This window comes from Dendropsophus ebraccatus, chromosome 5 (assembly GCF_027789765.1).
Source record: "Dendropsophus ebraccatus isolate aDenEbr1 chromosome 5, aDenEbr1.pat, whole genome shotgun sequence".
Classification (NCBI taxonomy): Eukaryota; Metazoa; Chordata; class Amphibia; order Anura; family Hylidae; genus Dendropsophus; species Dendropsophus ebraccatus.
In genome coordinates, this window is record NC_091458.1 from 137,965,497 (window position 1) to 137,989,558 (window position 24,062).

At 44.8% G+C, this 24,062-nt stretch overlaps 1 protein-coding gene across 1 annotated transcript; it reads left to right on the plus strand.

Moving 5' to 3' along the window:
- The first annotated feature begins 342 nt into the window (after window positions 1-342).
- On the plus strand, window positions 343-23,918 carry RNPEP (arginyl aminopeptidase). The gene is made up of 11 exons (XM_069971430.1): window positions 343-720; window positions 4,304-4,444; window positions 8,303-8,448; window positions 8,542-8,658; window positions 10,154-10,389; window positions 15,812-15,925; window positions 18,674-18,786; window positions 20,102-20,210; window positions 21,095-21,319; window positions 22,699-22,841; window positions 23,615-23,918. Exons 1-11 carry the CDS (start codon window positions 373-375, stop codon window positions 23,762-23,764), a joined length of 1,842 nt encoding a protein of 613 aa, XP_069827531.1. The 5' UTR covers window positions 343-372; the 3' UTR covers window positions 23,765-23,918.
- Window positions 23,919-24,062: the final 144 nt, after the last annotated feature.

Sequence of the window (24,062 nt, forward strand, 5' to 3'; positions counted from 1 at the left end):
ACGAAGTTCATCCGGCCAGTGCTGTGGTACTTTGACCCGGCCCGTGTTTTACACCGTGTGAACCGGGCCTAAGGGTGCAGAGGGATTTAGATGACAAATTTTTGAAGCCACAGCCAGGAACAGACTATAAACAGAGAACAGGAAAAACTGAGATTTCTCTTTTTAAATCTATTCCTGGCTTTGGCTTCAAATACTTGTCAGGTAAATCAGTGTTTGTGTGAAGGCTCCCTTAGTTCAGCATGGTGAGGGGACAGCAGTGACTATAGGCAGAGCAGTGTATGGGCGGCACTAGGACCCAGGAGGATGTGGAGGGAGGCTAATACGGAAGACATAGCACAGAGCGCCCGGCTTCTCGCCTCACTCGGGCTCAGGATGGCGGAGCTCGTGCAGGACGTGGCCACCGCTTCCAGCTACCGCGACTTCCAGCTGCAGCACTTTCACCTGGAGCTGCAGGTGGACATGGAGGCGAGGAAGCTGCGCGGCTCCGAGAGGCTGGAGCTCCGCGTCCTGACAGAGAGCAGCGAGCTGCGGCTGGACTCCTACCCGAGCCTGCGGGTGCAGCGGGTCCGCCTGGAGGGGGCGGCCGCCGCCGAGCTGCCCTGGGAGGAGAAGCCGTTCACCAGCTACGGCAGCGCCCTGGTCATCCGGGCCCCGGAGGCTTTCCCGCCCGGGGCCCCCGTAGTGCTCACTGTGGAGTACGAGGTCGGGGACAACCCTGGGGTGAGGCGTCTGTGGCGGCGGCAATGGGCGCCCTCCCTATCTCTCTGCTTGCACCATGCACCTTGTACTATGCTACTTGCACTATACGCTATGTACTATGCACTATACGCTATGCACTATACGCTATGTACTATGCACTATACGCTATGCACTATACACTATGTACTATACACTATGCACTATACGCTATGTACTATGCACTATACGCTATGTACTATGTACTATACGCTATGTACTATACGCTATGTGCTATACGCTATGTACTATGCACTATACGCTATGTACTATGCACTATACACTATGTACTATGCACTATACACTATGTACTATGCACTATACACTATGTACTATGCACTATACGCTATGTACTATGCACTATACGCTATGTACTATGCACTATACGCTATGTACTATGCACTATACGCTATGTACTATGCACTATACGCTATGTACTATGCCCTATACGCTATGCACTATACTCTTATGTACCATGCACATTGTACTATGCACCATGTGCTTTTGCTGAATTAGCAGTTTCCATTTTCTTGCTTCCTTATTTTATTGTGTGTTCAGCTTTTTTTTCCCTTTAGATACTTCCTTGTGATATGTAGAGTCTGAAAGTATAAGGGCAGGGGATGTGTAATGGCCTTTAACCCTTATGTTGACCTGTGTTTATTGAAGTGGTGGTCACAGAACTGATACAGAGAGTACTAAGCCTGCACATATACAGAAAGCAGATGGTGTACTTCACTTACCCCAGCGCCTTCATGCAATTTTACCCCAGAAGTGCTCAGCAGATAATGGTTAATGCCACTAACGTAATACAGTAGATGATGCACACCAGTTACAGCAGGGGTAGGAAACCTTGGCTCTCCAGCTGTTGCAAAACATAGCATGATGGGAGTTGTAGTTTTGCAACAGCTGGAGTGCCGGGATTCCCTACCCCTGAGTTATAGTAACCATTTAGGCATGTTACAGTAGCTTTTTTTTTTGTTTTACTTTGGTTACCTGGGATCCCCGCTGCTTGTCTTTTCTTCCCGCATTGGACGTCCGTCATCACAATCAAACTGTATGTTAATAAATAAGATATTCACTGAAATCCTCCTGCACAGCCCCCCCCCCTCTCTAATACATGTCTGGTGATCGTAGCCTTCTATCACTTCCCCCACAAGCATCGAGAAACATTGAAGGGGCATGAATGCTATTTACTCCTCATAGGACTAGATTCACACAGGACAGATCCCAAACTGATCCTCAGATGCAGCCGGAGCATGGACCAGGTACAGTATGCTCCAGTAATTACATACTTGCAGGGGAATGACAGTCCCTCAGCGAGTGTCACCTCATTGCAAATGACAGTTTGGGATCCGCAGTGGATTTCGCTGCAGATCCGTCCTGTGTGAATCTAGCCTACAGCTGATTTTTAGGGGTGTACGACCCCTGCCAATCTGATGCCTTGTGTTATTACTATTTAGTGTGCAAAAGATTGTGCAGCACTTTACAATTCTGAAGTTCTTTGTACAGACGGAAATCCAAGATTATAGAAATATCCACCAATGACTTACATGAGAGATGGGAGGGACGTGGCTGCAAAAGTAGTAGACTGTCCAGTATAGGCTACATTCACACAACGTATATTTTCGTAAAATCACGTCCGTTGTGGAACGACCATGATTATTACGAAAATGTACAGTACCATGCCATTTATAGGATCCCAGCCGGAGCGTATACACATAGTAAACACTCCGGCCGGGATCCCATGTCAGTGTTCTGCGGCCGCTATTCAATGAGTAGCAACCACAGAAAACCATGTCAGTGCTCACTATGGAGCGTGCGGCTCTGGCTGCTCGCTCCATTGTGTGCAGTGGAGAGTTGTGATGCAGGCGCGCACGAATGCGCCTGCATCAGAACTCTGCAGCTGCGAAGATTATTCATCTGTTACTGCAGTACCGGCCGGGATGATCTTTTCTGAGACTGGCCGTTCCAGATCACTGAACGTCCGGTCTCAAACGTTGTGTGAACATTACATTCACACGTAGCAAAAGTGGCAGAATGCCGCCAGCCTCCCTGTCATAATGACAGTCTATGGGAGGCTCGTGCGGCTCCTCTCTCAATTTGTGTGAATGTAGCCTAAAAGGGAACTAACCCACTGTTATTTCCCTATAGGGCTGTGATGGGGAACCTTGGCTCTCCAGCTGTTGCAAAACTACAATTCCCATCATGACTGGACAGCCAAAGCTAAAGCTGTTCATTCTTTTGGCGGACAGTGGAATTTACCTGTGCATTGAATGGAGTCCATGGCACAGGCGGAGATGCATGCGAACGGTGGAGTCTGTGGATAGTTCTCAGCGAGAATTCCTTAGTATGAACATACCCTATGGCTGCGTTCACACGTTCCGTGAAATTGTCCGTGCTTATGGACTAATTTATAGCCCATTGCTTTGTATTGGGCTTTTCAGATGTTCAGTGTTTTCACGGATCCCCAATCCGTTCCATGAAAATGTCATAACTCGAAGCGGAAGCACTGCACCAATTCCCACATAGAAATCATGAGATCCGTGTTTTTCACGGATGTGACATCTGTGAAAAACACGTATTTATGAATACGCTACTATTTTAACCAGCCCATGAAAAACACTGATGCAAAATGGATGAAAACAAGGATGATTTTGCAGGGATCCCTAGGGATGAGCGAACCGGCCGAGGTTCAGGTTCGTATGAGAGGGTGGATACAACCTGATACAACGCCTCCGTGGAGAGGGTGGATACAACTTGAGGACCGCCTGGTAAACTGGGATACAGTCATAGCCATAGGCTGTATCCCAGTTTTCTAGGCGGTCCTCAGGCTGTATCCACCATCTCCACGGAGCGGGCAGTCAGCGGGAATCAGAAGCCGAGAATTCAGGTTCATACGAACCCGAACCCCGGCCGGTTCGCTCCTCCCTAGGGATCACGAATAGAACTAGGAGACTACATCCACGGACCAGGAAAAACACTGAAGGTGTGAATGCAGCCTTAGGCTGGGTTCACACTAGCATTTTTCTTTGCTAATGGATCGGTCCATATTAATTGAACAGAGAATTGAATTGAGCATAAACCAATGAGCAGATGGCCATACTTTTGCGCATTCGTTTATTCTTCTTCCTGGTTTTTCACCTCTTCTGCACACGTTCAGTGGGAAAAAAAAACAAATGAAAATTGATAATTTCTCATTGACTATAATGTAAAAAAAAAAAAAAGCTTAATTGCACCTTCTGTTAGTGTTCTGTTTTTTTTGGGGGGGGGGGGGGCAGACCAAAAAAATCTGCGCATGCGCAAATCTTATGTCCGTCCAAAAAAACTGAGCACTCACTGATTTTATGTAAACGAAGCACAATTCTGACAGTGGACAAGTAAAACCTATAGAGAATGTGACAGATCCACTAGGTTCAATTACTGTTTTTAAAAGAGAAATGGAATTTGGGGGGGGGGGGGGTAAAACGCTGGTGTGAACAGAGCCTTATGTGTGCCCGTATCCTCAGCACGTAGTATCAGATGGCTTTCGTTTTGTTTCACATTTTTATGTGTGTTTGTAATTTTCTAGGTTTGTTGGTTAGAACCTGAGCAGACTGCTGGAAAGAAGAAGCCATACCTGTATACGCAGGGTCAGGCTGTGTTAAATCGCTGCTTTTTCCCTTGCTTTGATACGCCCGCTGTTAAAAGCACTTATTCTGCAAATATCAAGGCAAGTATGTTAATAAAAGCATTGTAGGTGTGGATGACTCTGCTTTTATGTTACAATTTATTTCTATTTGGTTTCCATTTGGTGCCCATGTATAGAATGGGATTGGGGTGGGGGGGGAAGCCGGTGCCGCCGTCCTTTTTTTTTTTTTTTTTTTTTTTTTTTGTAGATTTGGTACATTTGCTTAAAGGAGAAGTCCGGCGAAAATTATTTTTTTATATGTTATTACTGATGGAAAGTTATACAATTTTCTAATGTACATTAATTATGGGAAATGCTCATATACTGCTATTTCCCTTAATTTAGTGTATCAGGAAGTGTTAGAATTATCTCTGAAGCAGTGACGTCACGACCAACGGTGTAATTCCTATGGAGTGTCCAGCAGGGGGCGCTCTATATATAGAAGTCAATGAGTACCATTGACTTCTATATATAGTGCGCCCCTGCTGGACACTCCATAGGAATTACAGTGTATGTAATGTAATGTAATGCACTGTACTGTTGTGACTTTATGAATACATTTATGGAATACTTTGGGGAGCAAGTGTCCTTGCTCCCCAAAGTATCCCATAAATATATTCAATGAATACATTTGCAGGGCACCGAGCAGGGAGGGAGAGAGGTGCCATCTACCTCCCCCCTCCCTGCTCGGTGCTGGGAACATATACAAAGTACTACTCCCCCATTATCTGCAGATAATGGGGGAGTAGTACCTGTGCTATCCCTATCACCGCCCGCGCCGCTGCCGCTCACACAGGGGCTGCTATTCATCGCGCCGCTGATTCCCCGCCGCCCGCGCCGCTCCTAACTACCCGCCCGCTCGCTCTCTGCTCATGCCGGCCGCGTCAGCCCACCCCCACCCCGGCCGGGAGCACTGCGCTTCCTGGTGTCCCCGGCCGGGGTGGGGGCGGGCTGACGCGGCCGGCATGAGCAGAGAGCGGCGGCCAGGAATGGGGCGGGCGGGCGAGCGAGCGGGTGGGTAGTTAGGAGCGGCGCGGGCGGCGAGGAATCAGCGGCGCGATCGTAAGTTTGATGCCGGGAGGAGGAGGAGGAGGGGGAGCGGCGGGGGGCATGAATAGCAGCCCCTGTGTGAGCGGCGGCGATAGGGATAGCACAGGTACTACTCCCCCATTATCTGCAGATAATGGGGGAGTAGTACTTTGTATATGTTCCCAGCACCGAGCAATGGGGGGGTGGTAGATGGCACCTCTCTCCCTCCCTGCTCGGTGCCCTGCAAATGTATTCATTGAATACATTTATGGGATACTTTGGGGAGCAAGGACACTTGCTCTCCAAAGTATTCCATAAATGTATTCATAAAGTCACAACAGTACAGTGCATTACATTACATTACATACACTGTAATTCCTATGGAGTGTCCAGCAGGGGCGCACTATATATAGAAGTTAATGGTACTCATTGACTTCTATATATAGAGCGCCCCCTGCTGGACACTCCATAGGAATTACACCGTTGGTCGTGACGTCACTGCTTCAGAGATAATTCTAACACTTCCTGATACACTAAATTAAGGGAAATAGCAGTATATGAGCATTTCCCATAATTAATGTACATTAGAAAATTGTATAACTTTCCATAAGTAATAACATATAAAAAAATAATTTTCGCCGGACTTGTCCTTTAAAAGGAGAAGTCTGGCCTCTGCCAACTTCTCGCAGGTGGTAGGGGAGAGAGTAACAATAAAGTACTGTTTACCTCTCCCCATGCCCTTGATGAGCGCCAGGAACGGCCTCAGGACCCCCGCCGGAAGGTATATTTCATCAGAGTTGTGATGACATCACAACTTAGGGGGAAATGCCTGTCCTAGCTTATGGACAGCCCACTGAGTAGCCAGTCCATCAGCCGGATCGGGACGCGTGCAGCGCCGGAGACCCCGGAACGCCGATCCAGGGCTGAAGAGGTGAGTTAAAGGGGTTATCCAGTGCTACAAAAACATTTGCACTTTCTTTCAGAGACAACACGACTCTTGTCTCCAGTTCAGGTGCGGTTTGCAATTAAGCTCCATTTTAATAAAACTAAAGGCTCTATTCCACGGGCTTACTGAGAGGAGCAAACAAGCGCTATTAGCCAGGGGCGGAGCAGCCCGGGTGATCGCTAGATCGTCCGGGCAGCCCATAGCATACAGCAGCAATCAGCTGCCACCGCTCCTATTCCCCAGAGCAACTGTAGCCTTCTGTTATGTTTCCATAGTGCACAGAATGCTTAGGATCAAAGTATATATATATTTTTACTTCCGTTTTCTTTTTGCTTTTGTTTTCCTAAAGCTTCACTTTATGCAGTATATAAATTAGTTTGTGAGCAGGACTACCCCCCTTTAGGTCCCCATACACCTTATACTTTCCTCGGCTATATAAAGTGTATGGGAACTTTTTACAACCGACCACCGACAGATGATGATGGTAAAGAGAGGGGTTGGGCATAATGGAAAAATCACTGCCCGACCCCTTTGTTCTGGGAGAGATAAGTCAGTGCTCTCTGGCTGTGGCTTAACCCTCCTCTCTGTATGTTCCTGTTTATGGGGAGGATAGGTTCTGGACAGGTGAGGTAACACACTGCTGATTTATCATTTGGCCATCAGTCATTGAAGGTGTATGGGGACCAAAATACAAAATGTGCAACAGCAACCCACAGGTGCAAGGGCTTACTCCCCCCCAGAGTACACACTATAAAAACCTGCTCTGTGGATTGAAAAAAGAGAATCTTGGCAAACTATTTGATCAAACAGAGTGTACCATGTTAAGGTGTCCTCAGAGACATGGTCCCTACTCTAGCATTTTTACACTAGTAATGGCCTCTCCTGGGCTGAATAAGCCTACAACTGGGCAAATAGGAGCCAAATGATTTCTTTTTATAGCACCCTTGGGACATGGGTGGAGTGCAAGCCAACAGGAGGTAGACACACATCCCACATTCAACAGAAAAAAATGGCAGCACATCTATGACTCTGTTCACACTGCAGGTTGCACGCTGCTTGCGGCTTATGTACAGACAAAAATACAAATAGTGGTGCATGGTACACTCTGATCAAAGTTTCCTAAGATCCTCTTTTTTTAATATCTACAGAGCAGGTTTTTATTGTGTGTACACTGGGGGGTGGGGGGAGTATATACGTTAAGCCCTTGCACCTGTGGGTTGCTGTTGCACTTTTTGTATTTGTGTCTGTACTTAAGCCACAAGCAGCGTGCATCCTGCAGTGTGAACAGAGGCAGAGGTGCTGCCAATTTTTCCTTTTCCTTTATTCTGTGGTGTATGGGGACCTTTCATACACTGATTCTTCACTCCAGTGCTCATCTCTGCAGAACGCTGAATGAATTTTGCACAGTGCACCAAACCACCTGACTTTTATATACTGATTTAAGTAAAAGGTTTAGCGAAAACACAACTGAGGATGAGGGTAAGAAAATTACCTTAAAGGGTAACCCCCCCCTTCATCCAGGTACACTATATCCACAGCCTCCCCCCCCCCCCCCTCCCCATTTAGATACACTATATCCACAACCACCTCCCTATCCAGATACACTATATCCATAGCCGCCCCCTTATCCAGGCTTCTACTCGCCTCTTCATGAAAACATATTAGGTTGGTTTGACAACTTTTGTCTTTAGTGAAACCATTCAAAGGCCTAGATCCCTATATGAGGTTTGACACTACATTTGCCTTACACCAGTCCCTCCCTCAGCACAATACCAGTCAGCAAAGAATCACAAATTTTTTTGTTGCACCTTTTTAGCACTATAGAAAGACTGCTTGCAGATAACTATTTTTTCCTACGTTATTTATATGTATATATAATGCATATATATATTATGCATATTCTTATATATTTGTTTGTCATGTAGGTCCCAGAGGGTTTTACTGCAATCATGAGTGCCGATTCCTGGAGTTGCCAGGGTGACACTTATACCTTTAAAATGACGCATCCGATTCCTTCTTACCTTGTGGCCCTGGTAGTTGGGGATATCGTGTCTGCAGAAGTCGGGCCGAGGTTAGTAATAAGAAAAAGTCATAAAATTGGTTAATAGTCTGTACATTATATTTCCATCTCTAATCATGGTGCTTTAAATCTTTCTGTTGATAGGAGCAGGGTTTGGGCTGAACCGTGTTTAATTGAAGCTGCCCAAAAGGAGTATGATGGGGTAATAGAAGAATTCTTGAGTGTAGGAGAAAAACTGTTTGGACCATATGTTTGGGGAAGGTAAGCTTTGTGCTTTAAGGAGTATTCCACTCAAACATAACTTCTGATATGTTGCTGCGCATGATGAGACTAACAATTCCTTCCATACTTATTATTATTTATTCAGTCTCTTTCTCCCAGTCCTGAGCTGCTGCTTTCTGCTGAAGACACAGAAATCTGTGTTTGAGCTTTTATCTCTCTCCCCCCCCCCCCCCCCCCTCCTCCCTTCTGAGATGGCTGATGTAAACAAGTTCCTGACTGGCTTTATCAGTAACCTTGTAGCTTCTTTGTAATGCTGGGAGGTTTACAAAGCATAGCAGCTGCTGAATTCAGGGGGGGTGGGTGTTGTTGTGCAGGCGCGGGTGATTCGGTTACGGCGGGGCGGGGGGGAAGTGCAGGCGGGGGGGGTTGCTAGTGAGGGGGCGGCCTCCTGAGGTTTGCCTTTAGGCAGCAGAGACCCCAGAATCGGCCCTGGGTATGGCATATTGGGCTGGGCGGGCCAAGTGGGTTGCTCTGGGTGCACGGACAATGCCCACAGTGGTCCTAAGGCGACAATTTGCATATCAAAATTGCCAGAACACGGGGACGCACAGAAGAATCAATAACATCACTGACAACATTGAGGTAAAGAGCTGCCGGGGGATGTTTACACAAACCTACTGATAGTTCCCCTTTAAAGTTTACCTGTCACAGAAAAAACTTTTAAAAAGTCATGTGTCTATGTGGGTAGACGTGCCCCATAAACTTCTATTATGTACTGCGCTGAGAGCGACTTTTCCTGATCACTTAAAGCGGGGGAACTGTACAGACATGCGCCGCGCTGTAATGAATCAGCCGCGCTGCTCTGTCATTACAGCGCGGCACATATAAATACAGTTCCCCCGCTCTCAGCATCTTATCACAGTTGCTGTCCCGGCGGGGGGGGGCTGACTTCCAGCTGTGCTAGCCCTTTAGGTACACTCAATAACTATTTAACTTGTTATAACTTTCAAAATCTAAATCTAGAGTAGATGTAGCAAGTTTGCAATATACATTCATTATTTTTTGTTATGCTGTAAAACAAAGCTGAACTTACCAGAAATCCAGGTCCAGTCTCCAGAAGGCAGATTTTCTGACTTGTGCTGGTGACTGAACACAGGGATTCTGGCCAGTACAGAGAGTCACGGCTCAATGTGTCCGTCAGTCACATGACTGCCTTCTCTGTGAGCGCTCAGATGGCCTGGGAAACACCAGACTTCCTGTTTTTTTGAGAGAAAAAAGTCAGGAAACAGGAAGTGCCGTGTTCTCCATGAAAATGGGGGGGGGGGGGGGGGGGAGAATGTAAATTGCAAACTTGCTTTATATCTCATCTACTGTTGATTTAGATTTTGAAAGTTATAACGACAGGGACACTTTAAGGCATGTACATCTTAATACATGTTCCACTTTCTGTAAACGTTCAAGTTGTTTAATGATTTTCCAGTTGGTAGCATGTGTAACCTCATCTGAGCTGTCAGTAACTTTCTTTTTCTCCTAGGTATGATGTTTTGTTCATGCCTCCATCTTTTCCGTTTGGTGGTATGGAGAACCCGTGTATAACATTTGTCACCCCCTGTCTGCTAGCTGGTGACCGTTCTCTGGCCGATGTAATTATCCATGAAATATCCCACAGCTGGTTTGGAAATTTGGTGACCAACGCAAACTGGGGCGAGTTTTGGCTGAATGAAGGTTTTACTATGTATGCTCAGCGAAGAATCAGCACAGAGCTCTATGGTAATGTAGTTCTTTTTCTTTATGCATCTTATATTTTCAGGAAAATCTTCATTTACTTACTGCATACTTCATGTAATGCTTTATTTGCAACATCATATATTAATAACTCCACCTAGGATATGGTATACAAGAAGCTCTTTCTTGCTTTCGCTTTCATATTCAGATCCCCCCATATCCCCCCATATAGTGCCCCCACATAGTAGCCAGTGCCCCCATATAGTAGCCAGTGCCCCCATATAGTAGCCAGTGCCCCCATATAGTAGCCAGTGCCCCCATATAGTAGCCAGTGCCCCCATATAGTAGCCAGTGCCCCCATATAGTAGCCAGTGCCCCCATATAGTAGCCAGTGCCCCCATATAGTAGCCAATGCCCCCATACAGTGCCCCCATATAGTAGCCAATTCCCCCATACAGTGCCCCCCATGGTAGCCAATGCCCCCATACAGTGCCCCCCATGGTAGCCAATGCCCCCATACAGTGCCCCCATATTAATGCCCCCCATAGTAGCCAATCCCCCCTGCGACCAGAAAAACAACAAACAGGCTACTCACTCATCCGCCAGCACCAGCAGCTCCTCTCCCGACACTCCGGTCTCCCGTCATCCTCCGGCACAGGCAGCGGGGGACAGAGAGACTGCCGCTGCAGAACACTTCCGGGACACAGGCAGCTTTTCTGTACCCCGCTGCCTGTGCCCGGAGGATGACGGGAGGCCGGAGGATGACGGGAGACCGGAGTGTCAGGAGAGGAGCTGCTGCTCCATCGCCGCTTAGCCGATCAGGAGCCCAGGAAAGTGCTGCTCATTGCACTTTCCCGGGCTTCTGATCGGCTCAGCTGAGCGGGGATAGAGGGGGCGGGCGGAGGGGGTCGCTCAGGGCCGCTCACTATGCATATGTATAGTGAGCGGCAATACAGGGGGCGGGCTGGTCGGCTTCCATGCGGTGCTTGGCACTGCTTGGGAGCCGTCTTCGCTTTATAGGACGCACTTAGTTTTTCCTCCCACTTTGGGAGGAAAAAAGTGCGTCTTATAAAGCGAAAAATACGGTAAGTGGAAAAAAGTCTTTTAGACGGCACTTCTATGTTCGGGGTGGTGCTCGTAGTAAGACAAAAATTTCAATAGTATTATAGAAGATCATTCTCTGCACTCACTATCATGCTTTATAAGTTTTTATTGTAGAAAAAATCCATAAAAAAAGTTTGTTTCAAGCATCTACTACTCTTTCAGTAAAGTGAGAATAGATTTAAAAAGAATAGATAATGTAATGAAATGTGGCCTCTAATGTGTCTCACTGCAATGATTGTGCTTCACAGCAGCGGGAGTAAGTCAGTAGGTTTGCATTGTGATCCACAAATGGCCATGACCAATTGGAAGATATTTATCCTGGCTGGGTTACTTGCGACTGCTGGCTTGCAGCCACTTGTGAGACAAAAATGCGACCGCATGTGATACCGCTGATCCCTGCAGTGTGAGATGTTTTTGGCTGCATAGCCGTAATTGCCTAAGTGCTGAGAAACTTCATTATATTTGTGAAAATCTGCTGGGAGTCTAAGGGGCCATTCACATAATGCAGTATAGGGTCCATCCACATACTGTATACTGCGGACTGGAGCTTCTGACGTTGACTCATTATGATGCTGTTGCGATGCCCTGACCCGTGTGGGTCACTTCGCAGTGCAGATGTTGGGAGCGGGCAGGAACCGGGGCAGCTGCAGGGTATAGGATTGTCACAGTACAGGGCCTGAGGGTGGCACAGCTGAGGGACCCGTCTGCAGATACTGCGGTATACTTGCTACTGGGCATGCAATTCTTCGCTGTTCCTAGTCAGGGCACCAGTAAACGGACACCAATGCCAGGGTTCAGTAACAGCAGTGGTTACACTTTTATTGTAACTGAGGTAACTGGTAGCAACAGTCTCTTCCGGATGCAACCGGGTATATAGCAGACTTAGATAGACAGAGCAAAGGTGGTGCTGCATAGGCTGAGGTGAAACGTGCCGGATGATGGGAGTAGTAGTGCGAGAGGAATAGAGATGCTGGGTGGTTTAGAATACTTGCTGTGAATATCTTGTCTTGTTGAGCAGAGGAATAACAGTAACGTCACCCAGATGAGGAGGAGATACGCCAGGCACTTGAGCAGTTGAGCAGCCAGGATCTGTACAGCAGAGCACCAAGTCCACTCTTCTGAAGGTGAAGAGGGACACACAGGAACACAACCTCCTCGCTTGGGAGCAGGGAGCAGACTCCCTGGCAAGAGCAAGTCACATGGTAACCCCTGGCCAAAGCTCGACGGCCATTGGAGGAACCATGGTTACAGGGCATGGTCACGTGATCCTCAGCCTTTGCATACCACTGCACAGAGTTAAACACATATACAATATACAGGAACCTGAGAGTAATAGGGACTATATAGTCACAGTTGCAGTGCAAATAATTTCCAGAACAGGCATGGCTGTAATAGCAAAAATAAACTGACAGTGAGAAACAGACAGTGTGTTCTGGGACACTGCATAGTGAGCTTCAAAACTATTAAAATCTTTGCGGTACTGTTCTGGCACAGCATTATGAATGATGGCCAGTCCGCAGTATACAGTCCATGCACGTATATTGCGGAGGTGTAAGTGGCCCCTAAGGGTGTGTTTCCGCGTATACATTTAGGTTGCAATCTGAATGCTGTGGAAAGCATGCTCATCCCCCCCCCCCCCAAATTCTCCCCAGTAAATGTTGCAGCTATTCCTGGCGACATCACACGGCTAAACAGGAATCATGGTTTCCACAGCATTTGAATCGTAGTCTAAACATATAAGTGGAAACGCACCCTTGCACCTGTTATTATACAGCTGTCGGTATACAGATGTCTGGTATTGGATGGTACTGAACGGTCCTCAGTTAGAAGCTGTATAACTAAGAGAGCTGAAAGCGTAACTGTCATCTTTCAGAAATCAATAAATATCAATAGTACAAGCGATTTAAAGAAACTCTGTATTAGGTTTTAATAAGCAAAAGAGTTTCCTTCTCTACTCAAAAAGCTGTTTTCCTACCTCCCACCCCCTCTCACTTCAGAAGAAGCAAGATTTCTGTGTCCATTATGCTCTATGTAGAGAGGAGGGGCCCTCCGTGTGAGTACAGAGAGTAGCAAAGGCAGCCCTGAACATCCTGCAATCATATGTCACCAAGTTCCTATACCAACGCTAAGCTTTCTGATCTGTGAATCCATTGTTTTATGTGCCCAGACAGTCTCCAAATTGTACAGCTGCTTGTCTCCTCTTCCTGCTTACTCATCCCCCTCGGCCCCTCCCCCCTCCATAGGTTATAATGGAACCCGTCTTCACTTTGCTCCTCTGTAATGAAGACAAATTACAGATAATTACTGATAATGAGCAGATAAGAAGAGAGGGGAGAGGGAGCTTTTTAAGTACAGAAAGAGACATTTTTGCTTATTACAAAGTTTCTTAAAATCACTTGTACTAAAAAAAAAAAAAGTTTAAATGACAGTTACACTTTAATCACGCTGATGTCCACCACTAACCCCTTAATCATCCTGATCTATGGCAATTACTGCATTTAAGTGTGTAAGTGACAGGAACATCTTCTGTCTCTGACCATTCAGTACCAGTTTGGTTTTCCTGATAGCCGGAGGTCTCTTACTTATCTGTGCTCTCTTGTCCAAGCTATAGTATAATAACCACCCCACACTGTCAAATATATTAGAAAGAAATAAATAAAAGCAATCGAAAATGCCCATCTACACCAATATGGTACCAATAAAAACTGTAAATGATTAGTCAAAAAAATGAAAGGGCGTAAATAAAAATAGTAATTTGTGGGGGGAAAAAAGATCTCTTGGAATGCAATACCTGAAAAGCAGAAAGCATGCATGTGTATAGGGGAACTAGGAGCTGAAGACTCTTTTCTGGCCAGTAACCTTCTTGGCATGAGGGCCTTGCTTTGTGCAGTCCTGCTGGAACTGGAAAGGGCCAAACCCAGAGTGTTCCCACAAAATTGTCCAAAATGAACAATTAAAAATTCTCTGTGGGATTACTGGGCCTGTGAACACTTGTAAAACAACTCCAATAACTTTGCCTCCTCTGACAAACTTTATAGTTGAAACAGTGCCCGCAGACAGGTAATAATCTCATTCACCAAACCCCATACTCATCCGTCACACTGCCAGGTAGAAGCATGATTCATCATATCACAGAACAGGTTCCGCTCCTCCAAACGACCTGCTTTACACCCCTCCAACCTTTGTGTTTGGCGATAGCGGTTTGCAAGAGGTTGTTTAACACAGTGTTTGCTCCTCTGTTATGATGCAGTTTATAGTGCATGAAATTTGCCAAGTGAAGACGGATTTGCTGAGTCCATTATAACCTATGGAGGGGAGAGGGGGATGCATGAGAAGGGAGAACAGAGAAGCAGCTCTGATGTTCGAAGACTGTCTGGGCACATTAAAACACTGGAATCAGACGTCAGAAAGGTCCACTGCTAGTCTGGGAAGTTGGGGAGATAAGATTGCAAGATGTAGTGTTTTTAAGGGCTGCCTTTTCATCTCTCATTGCTCACTCAACCCCTTCGACCCCTCCCTTCCTCATAGAGCATAATGGACACACAAATCCTGCTTCTTCTGAAGTGAAGGGGGAGGTAGGAGAACGGCTTTTTGAGTACAAAAGGAAACACTTTTGCTTGGGAGGTCCCAGTAGCTGTACCCCACATTTAGACACTTGTGGGATCCCCCTCCTTTTCAAATCTCAACTAAGTTTATGTGCCAATGTCTTTCATTTTTACTTATCTATGCGATTCTGAGATTGATTTTTCATGACTCATCAAACTTTTTTAGTGGTAAATTTTGGTCGAAAAACTCCAAAATACGATAACAATTTGCATTTTTTTATCTATATTTCCACACCGGACTCCCAGTATGAATATTGGCAGCCAAATCAGGGAAGTTCAAAACCATTCAGTTGGACGGGAGTTGAGTGCAAGCCGTGCTGGCCTTTTCTGTAATATTACATTATTCTAACATGCTGATAGAGCAGGACACTGAGGAAGAAGATAGTTTTCTTGCTTTCATCTTCATCCCCATATTTATGGGGGGGCAGGCAGTCGGTGCACCAAGGTTGTAGTCCCGACCCCAGTGCATATCTGTAAAACTTTTACACTGGTTTTAGGAAAACCGCACTAAGGATGGAAGTAAGAAAACTATCTTCTTCCTTTGCTGCTGTTAGTTTCTTTTTATTATCTTCCCTGTGAAACTTTTAACAGCATTTAGAGAGTTGCTTTACAGCAACCCCTATGGACCATATGCAACAACAGACAGGACAGATCCCATTCAGATGAATGAGAAAGGCTTTTGGGTGTGCTTATACTTTTTTTTTTTTTTTAGAGGGGGATTTTCTGTTGTCTGATTCAATCCTTAATGTTTTCTACAGGATCTGCATACACTTGTCTTGAAGCGGCCGCTGGACGAGCCCTTCTTCGTCAGCACATGGATGCATCAGGAGAGGATCATCCATTAAACAGACTGAGAGTCAAAATCGAGCCTGGTGCGTTTCAAACCATAATGTATTTGGTGCATTATAAGTTATTTCTTCTATTTAGGTTTTAAAGCGACATCTTTACCACAATCTGACCCCCCACCCCACCCCACCCCCAACCCACTTGTACCTTCGGATAGCTGCTTTTAATCCAAGATCTGTCCTGTGGTCTGTCCTGATACAGCCCTGTGCCCTACGGGAGTGGCTTAGGATATCTGTGCCCTAAATTTGCACCACCCCTCCGTCCCTCCTCCCCACCCTCTTCATCATTAGAACGCCACTGGAACATTTTCTCCATGCTAAACATTTGCACAGGTGTCTTAACGATCCAGCCCATGTGTCGGGCTGACACAGGTGACGAATAGGAAACAACCTGCCTGGAGCATTCCTAGTGATGAAGAGGGCGGGGAGGAAGGACGGAGGGGTGGTGCAAATTTAGGGCACAGATATTCTAAGCCACTCCCGTAGGGCACAGGGGGAGCCTAATGCATACACAATCTAGGCCACTCCCGTAGGGCACAGGGCTGCCAGTTTAAAAGTAGATTTTTAGGACAATAACTGCATCACCTGCCAAAGAGACCCCAGGACTGATCTTGAATTAAAAGCAGCTATCTGAAGGTACAAGCGGTTTGGGGGGGGGGGCAGATTTAAACACTGTAGGGGCACAGAAATTTATTTTCTGTAAATTTTCTTTTGTACTCCTCACACAGCCGTCTCCATAAATATGTACTTTGTACCATTAAAGTGTTCCTGTATTATAACTTTCAAAATCTAAACCAGCAGGGGATGTGATATAAAGTGGATTTGCAATTTACATCTATTTTTTTCTCATGTTTTATAACAAATCTATAGTTACTTGTATTTAGGTCCAGTCTCCTGAAAGCAGCTATACTTACTGTATCTGGGTCCAGTCTCCTGAAGACAGCTATATAACAGCAATACTTACTGTATCCAGGTCCAGTCTCCTGAAAGCAGCTATAGAACAGCTATACTTACTGTATCTGGGTCCAGTCTCCTGAAGGCATGCTATATAACAGCTATACTTACTGTATCCAGGTCCAGTCTCCTGAAAACATGCTATAGAACAGCTATACTTACTGTATCTGGGTCCAGTCTCCTGAAGACAGCTATATAACAGCAATACTTACTGTATCCAGGTCCAGTCTCCTGAAGGCATGCTATATAACGGCTATACTTACTGTATCCAGGTCCAGTCTCCTGAAGCTAATATATAACAACTATACTGTATCCAGGTCCTTGAGGAGACTGGACCTGCATACCGTAAGTATAGCTGTTATATAGTAATCGGTTGTGCTCATATCAGTTATTTAACCACTTAGATGCCATGCTCAGTAGCATAGCATTTATCAGTTTAAAGGGAATGTGTCTAGGTTTATGCTGCTTTAAATGAGGGCGGAATAAACTAGTGACAGACATGCTGACGAGATCAGTTTATTACTAACATCACTCTGTTAAGCCGTTCTCCTAATATGTAGGAGAATAGTATTCGTGCTGCAAACCTTCCCCCCCCCCCCCCCCCCCCCCCCCCCCAAGCTGCTGATTGCCTATACACAACATGGATACATAACTGCCAATTAGCAGCTGGTGGGCGGAGTTTTCTGCTTCTCATGACTATCCAGGACTACTGAGCTCACATAAAAAATGTAAGCAAAAAGAAATAAAAACATATTTGGTGTCGCCGTGTGTGGCTGACTTTTGGTCTGCCGTCAGAAAGTCCCATCTGAACCAAAATGGTACAGATAAAAACTACATATTGCAGTTGGGGGGAAAAAGCCCTGAAAACATGTTATACAGCTATGTTATAAATAGAAAAATAATGTTATAGGGGTCAGAATACAGAATTTTTAGCAATTTCTATCTATTTTTTTTTTCCACTTTCAGAATGCAATTTGTGTTAAAATGAATTGAGAAGCGTTATGGCTTCTAGAAAACAAGGAGAAACAAATCAAACAGAGAAATGAAAATTGCCTGCATCATTAAAGGAGTTGTCAGGGATAATTTGATAATTGCGGATCCTGCCGGGGCTCCGGGGGCACATGTTGGTATTGTATACTTACCTGTCCTACTCCTCCACAGCTGCCGGATCGCGGCTGTTCTCCGCCACTGTCAGTGCTTAAAAAACATCCTGTGAAGTGCTGCTTCCAATGGCCTGTATAGGATCTATGCTGACCGACCATTTCCGGAGGGAGTTGGATGACACTGTATGTTTCCAAAACACTGACAGCAGGCGAGAACGGGCGGCCTGAGATTTGTCAGCTGCCGGGGAGCGGGACAGATAAGTATACGTTACTGACATGTTCCCCACAGCCCTGGCACAGTTATCAAATTATCCCAGACAACACCTTTAACGGGTTAATGTTATATAGAGTTATTGTCCTACCAGACATGTCCCCCATCCAGTCCTGAGAAACTGTAAAAAGTTTTCCAGGACTGGATCTAGCTTTTCCCAGCACCCGGGGAGGAGCAGCAGTGAATTATAAGGCAGCCGGCTGATGAGCGGATTGCAGAAATGACGAAGCGCTTCACTTCATTATTAACTGTAAATTCGCTAATCTCTAATGATGAGACCCGGGCATCAGTTTGGTCTGTTAGGTGAAGCTCCAGTAGGAAAAGTGTGAAAAGCCTTGCTGTTGCAGGTAAATTGACGATTTAGCTCTTTTTGTGCAATTTGTTGCCTTTAGTGCTCACAGACTTTATTCTTTCTCTAATAATCCTGAAGTATTATTTGCTCAACAGGGGTGAATCCAGATGACACTTATAATGAAACTCCATATGAAAAAGGATATTGCTTTGTCTCATACCTTGCCCACCTGGTTGGAGACCAGAGTAAATTTGATGGATTTCTAAAGGTATTTTCCAGGTTTAGAAGAAAGAATCTCTTTCTTATTGCTGATTATATCGCTGTTTCGCGCTAATTACGCTTCTATGGACCCCCACAGTCCGCAGAAGCACAATTAGCGCAAAACTGACTTATACCCAGCCCAGTGCGGCGTCTGCCAATATGTCCACACTGTTTTGTTTTATATGTTAATTGTCATACTGTAATAAGTTAACATTTAAGATGTTAATGTGTTTTCCCTTATTCCTATTGACAATACAACGTATGGGGTGTTATTGCCCCTATAAGCCTGTGGGACAAGGAAATATGTTAATAAATTAAATATTAAACTTTTAACTCCTCCCCCAGAGGTTATATAACCCCACCATAACATAATGTGACTGAGTGATTTTAAAGTATCTAGATTAAAGGGGGAGCATTTTGCTGTCAATGGGACTAAGGGAAAGCACATTGACATCTTAAATGTTAACTTCCCTATCGTACTATTACCAGCACAACGTATGGGGAATTAGCAAATGGAACCCCCATAGGGAGAGCCCTCCTGTACTGCAGAATTTATAACAGACCTAGCAAAAGCTGTTCAAGGGGCAGACAAATCTCCTAACCTATAGTTTACAAAGGTAAGGGGATAAGACCAAGTAGCTGACTGATATATCTGGTCTAAAGCTATGGAACTTCTGTCGGCCCAAGAAGCTGACACAGCCCTAGTAGAATGGGCTCTAGTGAATTCTGGGGGCTGAAGGCCCTGAAATGAGTAGGAAAGCTCTATGCACTTGCAGATCCAGCGAGAAATGGATGGTTTGGAGGCCTTGCATCCCTTGTTCTTCCCTGAGAATAGAATAATAAATTCTCCTGTTTTCTGAAAAACTCAGAAAACAAATCCCATACATTGTGCTGGCAATGAGATGATAGGGAAAGAAAAGACCAGAAGACAACTAGCGTTGAGTGCAATTCACTTTCTCTACTAATCTTTATAATTTGGCTAAACTTACCTACCTCCCCGGCTCAAGCGCAGGGGACCGATATCCCCTGCTCCGGCCCCAAGCCGCTTCCTGGTCTGAGCGGAGACCCAGGCCGTGACCTGTCAGGCCCGCTTAGCCAGTCAGCTGCCAAGGTGGGACCCCGCACACACACCTATCAACACACCTATCGGTTGTGTGAGGTATTACAATTCAGCTCCATTCTCTTTAATGGAACTGAGCTGCAAAACCCCCACAGCCAACCTGAGAGGCGCTGTATCCGCTGTATGAAGATGACACTGATGCCATTATGTTGTAGAAGCCCCAGCTGTAATGTTTAACATTGCTTTATTTAATTATTTTCAGGCTTATGTGGACAGATATAAGTTTCAGAGCATTACTGCAGATGAAGCTTTAGCATTTTATTTGGATTATTTTCCAGAGCTTAAGGCAAAGAATGTTGATAAAATTAAGGGTAAGTTTAAAATGTTGTGTTACCACTGTACATTTACATATTGTAAACCGCAAACTCACCTCTGTATTGTGTTTACATCATCTTTTTCATATGATAATGTTTTTGTAGAACTGCAGAACTACCACTAAGAGACAAGTCCTATTAAATAAAGTTATGTAATCACATCTAAGGGTGCGTTCACACGTACAGGATCCGCAGCAGATTTGATGGGGCAGATTTGATGCTGTGTTTAGTTATTTAGAGAAGATCAGCTTGAGGAACTGCTGCAGATTCGTACCATCAAATCCGCTGCTATACGGTACCCGTGAAGCTACCCTTATACAGTATTCCCTTTGTTTACCTTGCGCTGTTCCCTCTGTCTCCTACTCCTCCCACCTCACTTCTGAGACGGCTGATATAAACAAGCCCCTGACAGGCTGTATCTGCAACATTGTAGCTTCTTTGTAATGCTGGAGAGTTAATTACAGTGAGTTCATCAGCAACTTGACCTCAGAATAATCCTCCCAGCATTACAAAGAAATTGCAGTGTTGCAGTTCTATTAGTGTTTCCGTGCCTCAGTTGTGGTCTCCACTAGGACATGCCCTTTTTTTTTTTTTATATACACGGCACAGATCTACAAATATTGCGTATGTTTGAATGAGGCCAAAGAAATCAATACAGATCACAGCTAAGTGGGGACTGAGCTCTAACCTCTCCCTGCACCTCATGGTGTCTTCAGCTGTACTGCAGCCCCATGGCTGTGTTCACAAATTATGTCTTTTGTCATTTTTTTTTTTTGCAACTATTTTGCCCTATTTTACTGTGAATTGCACAGTTGTGGTAAAACACAGCATAAAAGCATGTATAAACTATTATCTGTTTAACTTATTTATTTATGGAATAGACTTTGAGTTTGACCACTGGTTGAACACACCTGGCTGGCCGTCGTTCCTTCCAGATTTGTCTGCCGGTGACTCTCTGATGAAGCCGGCTGAAGCTTTGGCTCAGCTCTGGGCATCTTCACCACTTGACTTGGAGTCTATTGCTAATGTGAATATAACACAATGGAAAACCTATCAACTTGTCTACTTTTTGGATAGAATACTTGAAAAGTCACCGCTTCCAACAGGTAAGAGACATAAATAAGCGCATGGCGCATGGATAGCCAATGATGCCACATATTTGTTGAAGGGAATCGAGCAGCAGGTTAGACAGTCATATCCTACTAGTAGATTTCTATAGGGCAGGGGACAGGGAGGCCGAACTACCTTTTTTATGTCAGAAGGCTGTGGTGGTTATTGAGTAATATTGGCTCGGCCATCAGTGCACTGATCCAACCACCTGCCGGTTTCTGCAGAACATTTATTTATTTATTTGTCCAGCACTCTGCAGATAATGGCATCCTAGAGTGATTTCACAAGAGAGTGCCACCTATTTGTCAGTAGGCGTTCAGCTGGAGCCAACAGGCAGGCAGATTGGTGCAGTAATGGCTGCAGGACTGCCTCCAGTGCAGTGATCATACTGCAGTGCACCAGCATAATAAAGGGACATGCAGAAGGTCCGGTCCTCTGCCCTGTCAGAATGTATCAGCAGCTTAGGGTTGTGTGCTTTATAGTAAATATGTAGCTTACTTAATTTTGTATTATATAAATATACACACTCTAACCTCCTCCCCTGAGGAAGTTCTGTAAAACAAAACCCGTGGAGAATCCTCTCCTCACCCCGGTAAACCCTAGCCATGTTGCTATTTTATCTGTTTAATTTTTGTTTACCTAGTTGGCCTGCCTTGTGGATTGTTTATTTGTTATTTGATGCACTTAAGGCTTGACTACATAGATTATTGTTTTGTATACGGGTATGTGTTTACATATATACGTAATTATTGGCAGAAATGTGCAATAATGATACTGCTATGTGTTCCCCTTTGTACCTGTAGGGGTTAAGTGGTGACACACTGTGCTGTATTTAAGCCAGGAGTCGAGTTTTGGTATAGGTTTTAAGTGTTTTTAAGCTTTTGGAGGTTTTTTGTTTAAGTATAATTGTTAATAAAGTATATTAATATGTTTACATTATTGTGGTTGTGAAGTTCAAACACACCTGCCTCCCCTTTCCTTTTGGTTGCTCCCTGCACTTACTGACAGTAGCTCCCTGTGTACCTAATAGAGCTGATATCAGACTCCCCTCCTCCAGGCTGTGCTGCCCTGCTCTGTGGCAAGTCTGTCCATAAGATGGCCAACATGAAGGAGCATGTGACTTTGCCCCACCCCCCAGTGTCCACCATAGGCATATACAGGCTCAGTGGTGGACACTAGGGGGCGGGGCATGGTCACATGCTCCTCCTGTCAGCCATCTTATGGCAGATTCACCACAGAGCAGGACACCCCAGCCTGAAAGAACAAAGTCTGATTTTAGCCTTGAGGTATAAGAATTTGTAATTAAAAGCATTGTATAAGAAAGTGTAATTTGGTTTGAACCAACTTTATTTTCTGTTCCTTACATTTTACATAGGCAACATTGAAGAACTTGGAAAACAGTACCCAAAGATTTCTGAAGCGACCAATGCTGAACTCAAGCTCCGTTGGGCTCAGATTGTTTTGAAAAACGATTATCAACCTCACTTCCATAAAGTCAGTAATTTCCTGCGCAGCCAAGTAAGTCAGTTATTTTATTTACTCAAATACTCACAAATTACCGGAAAAAAGTGTTCATGCATCTGAAATAACTATCAGCCTAATGGAGAAAAGGAATGAATAATGAGCCAAAAACCCCTGAAAGTGGTTGTAGAAACAAATCAGGCCAAAGCCAAAATAGCCAATCCTTCTCTCCTCAACCCCTGCCTTCAAAAGACCACGAGAAATATCAAACTTTTCATGGTTAAGGGGTTGTCTAGCGAAAATATTTTCTTTCAAATCAATTTATATCAGAAAATTTATATAGATTTGTAATTTATTTCTCTTTAAAAATCTCAAGTCTTCCCGTACTTATTAGCTGCTGTATGTCATGCAGGAAATGTTTTCTTTTCAGTCTGTCACAGTGCTCTCTGCTGACATCTCTGGCCGAGACAGGAACTGTCCAGAGCAAGAGAGGTTTTCTATGGGGATTCATATAAAACCGGCCCCCAGTTTGACAAAACCCCTTCTCCTCTGTGATGCGCCTCCATTAGAATCAACTCTGTCAACTAAGATTTTAAAAGATTTTTAGACGGTACATGTTTTCCAAAACTAGCTCAGACTCTGACTCCACTGCCCTATTTGCCTGTCAGGCATGATAGAAATTGATGGGTAGTTTCGCAACAGCTGGAGGGCCCCAAGTTTGACACCTGTGCCTTATATGTGTAATAATATATTACAATAACTATTAAAATGTATAATGTAAATGTGTAACGGTCATCTCATCTCCTCTTCTCTACTTACCGTTCTTCTAGGGAAAACAAAAGTATACATTACCATTGTACCGTGCTATGCAAGCCGGATCCGAATCTGCCCGCGCTTTAGCAATTGAGACCTTCAAGCAAACATCTTCACAGCTTCACTATAATGTCTGTAATTATGTGAAAAAGATCATGGGATTGTAAAGAAAATTTTAAATAACTTTTTTTTTTTTTTTTTTTGCAATATCTGAAAGAATTAGTGATGTCCTATGCAAAAAAAAAAAAAAAAAAACACATGCAGTGGTAGACAATTCGTTCTGTAATGTGTAATCAACCAAATAAAATAAAGCGAAAATCATATTGGCATCAACAACAACAAAAAAGTTCCTTCCTGAGGCTGCTGTAACACGGAGAGTGGACATACTTATGTGTCCTGCTGGGTCCACTGTGTGGGATGGCAGCCTTAAAGGTGTTGTCCTATTAGGGAAAAGTAGGTCTATTG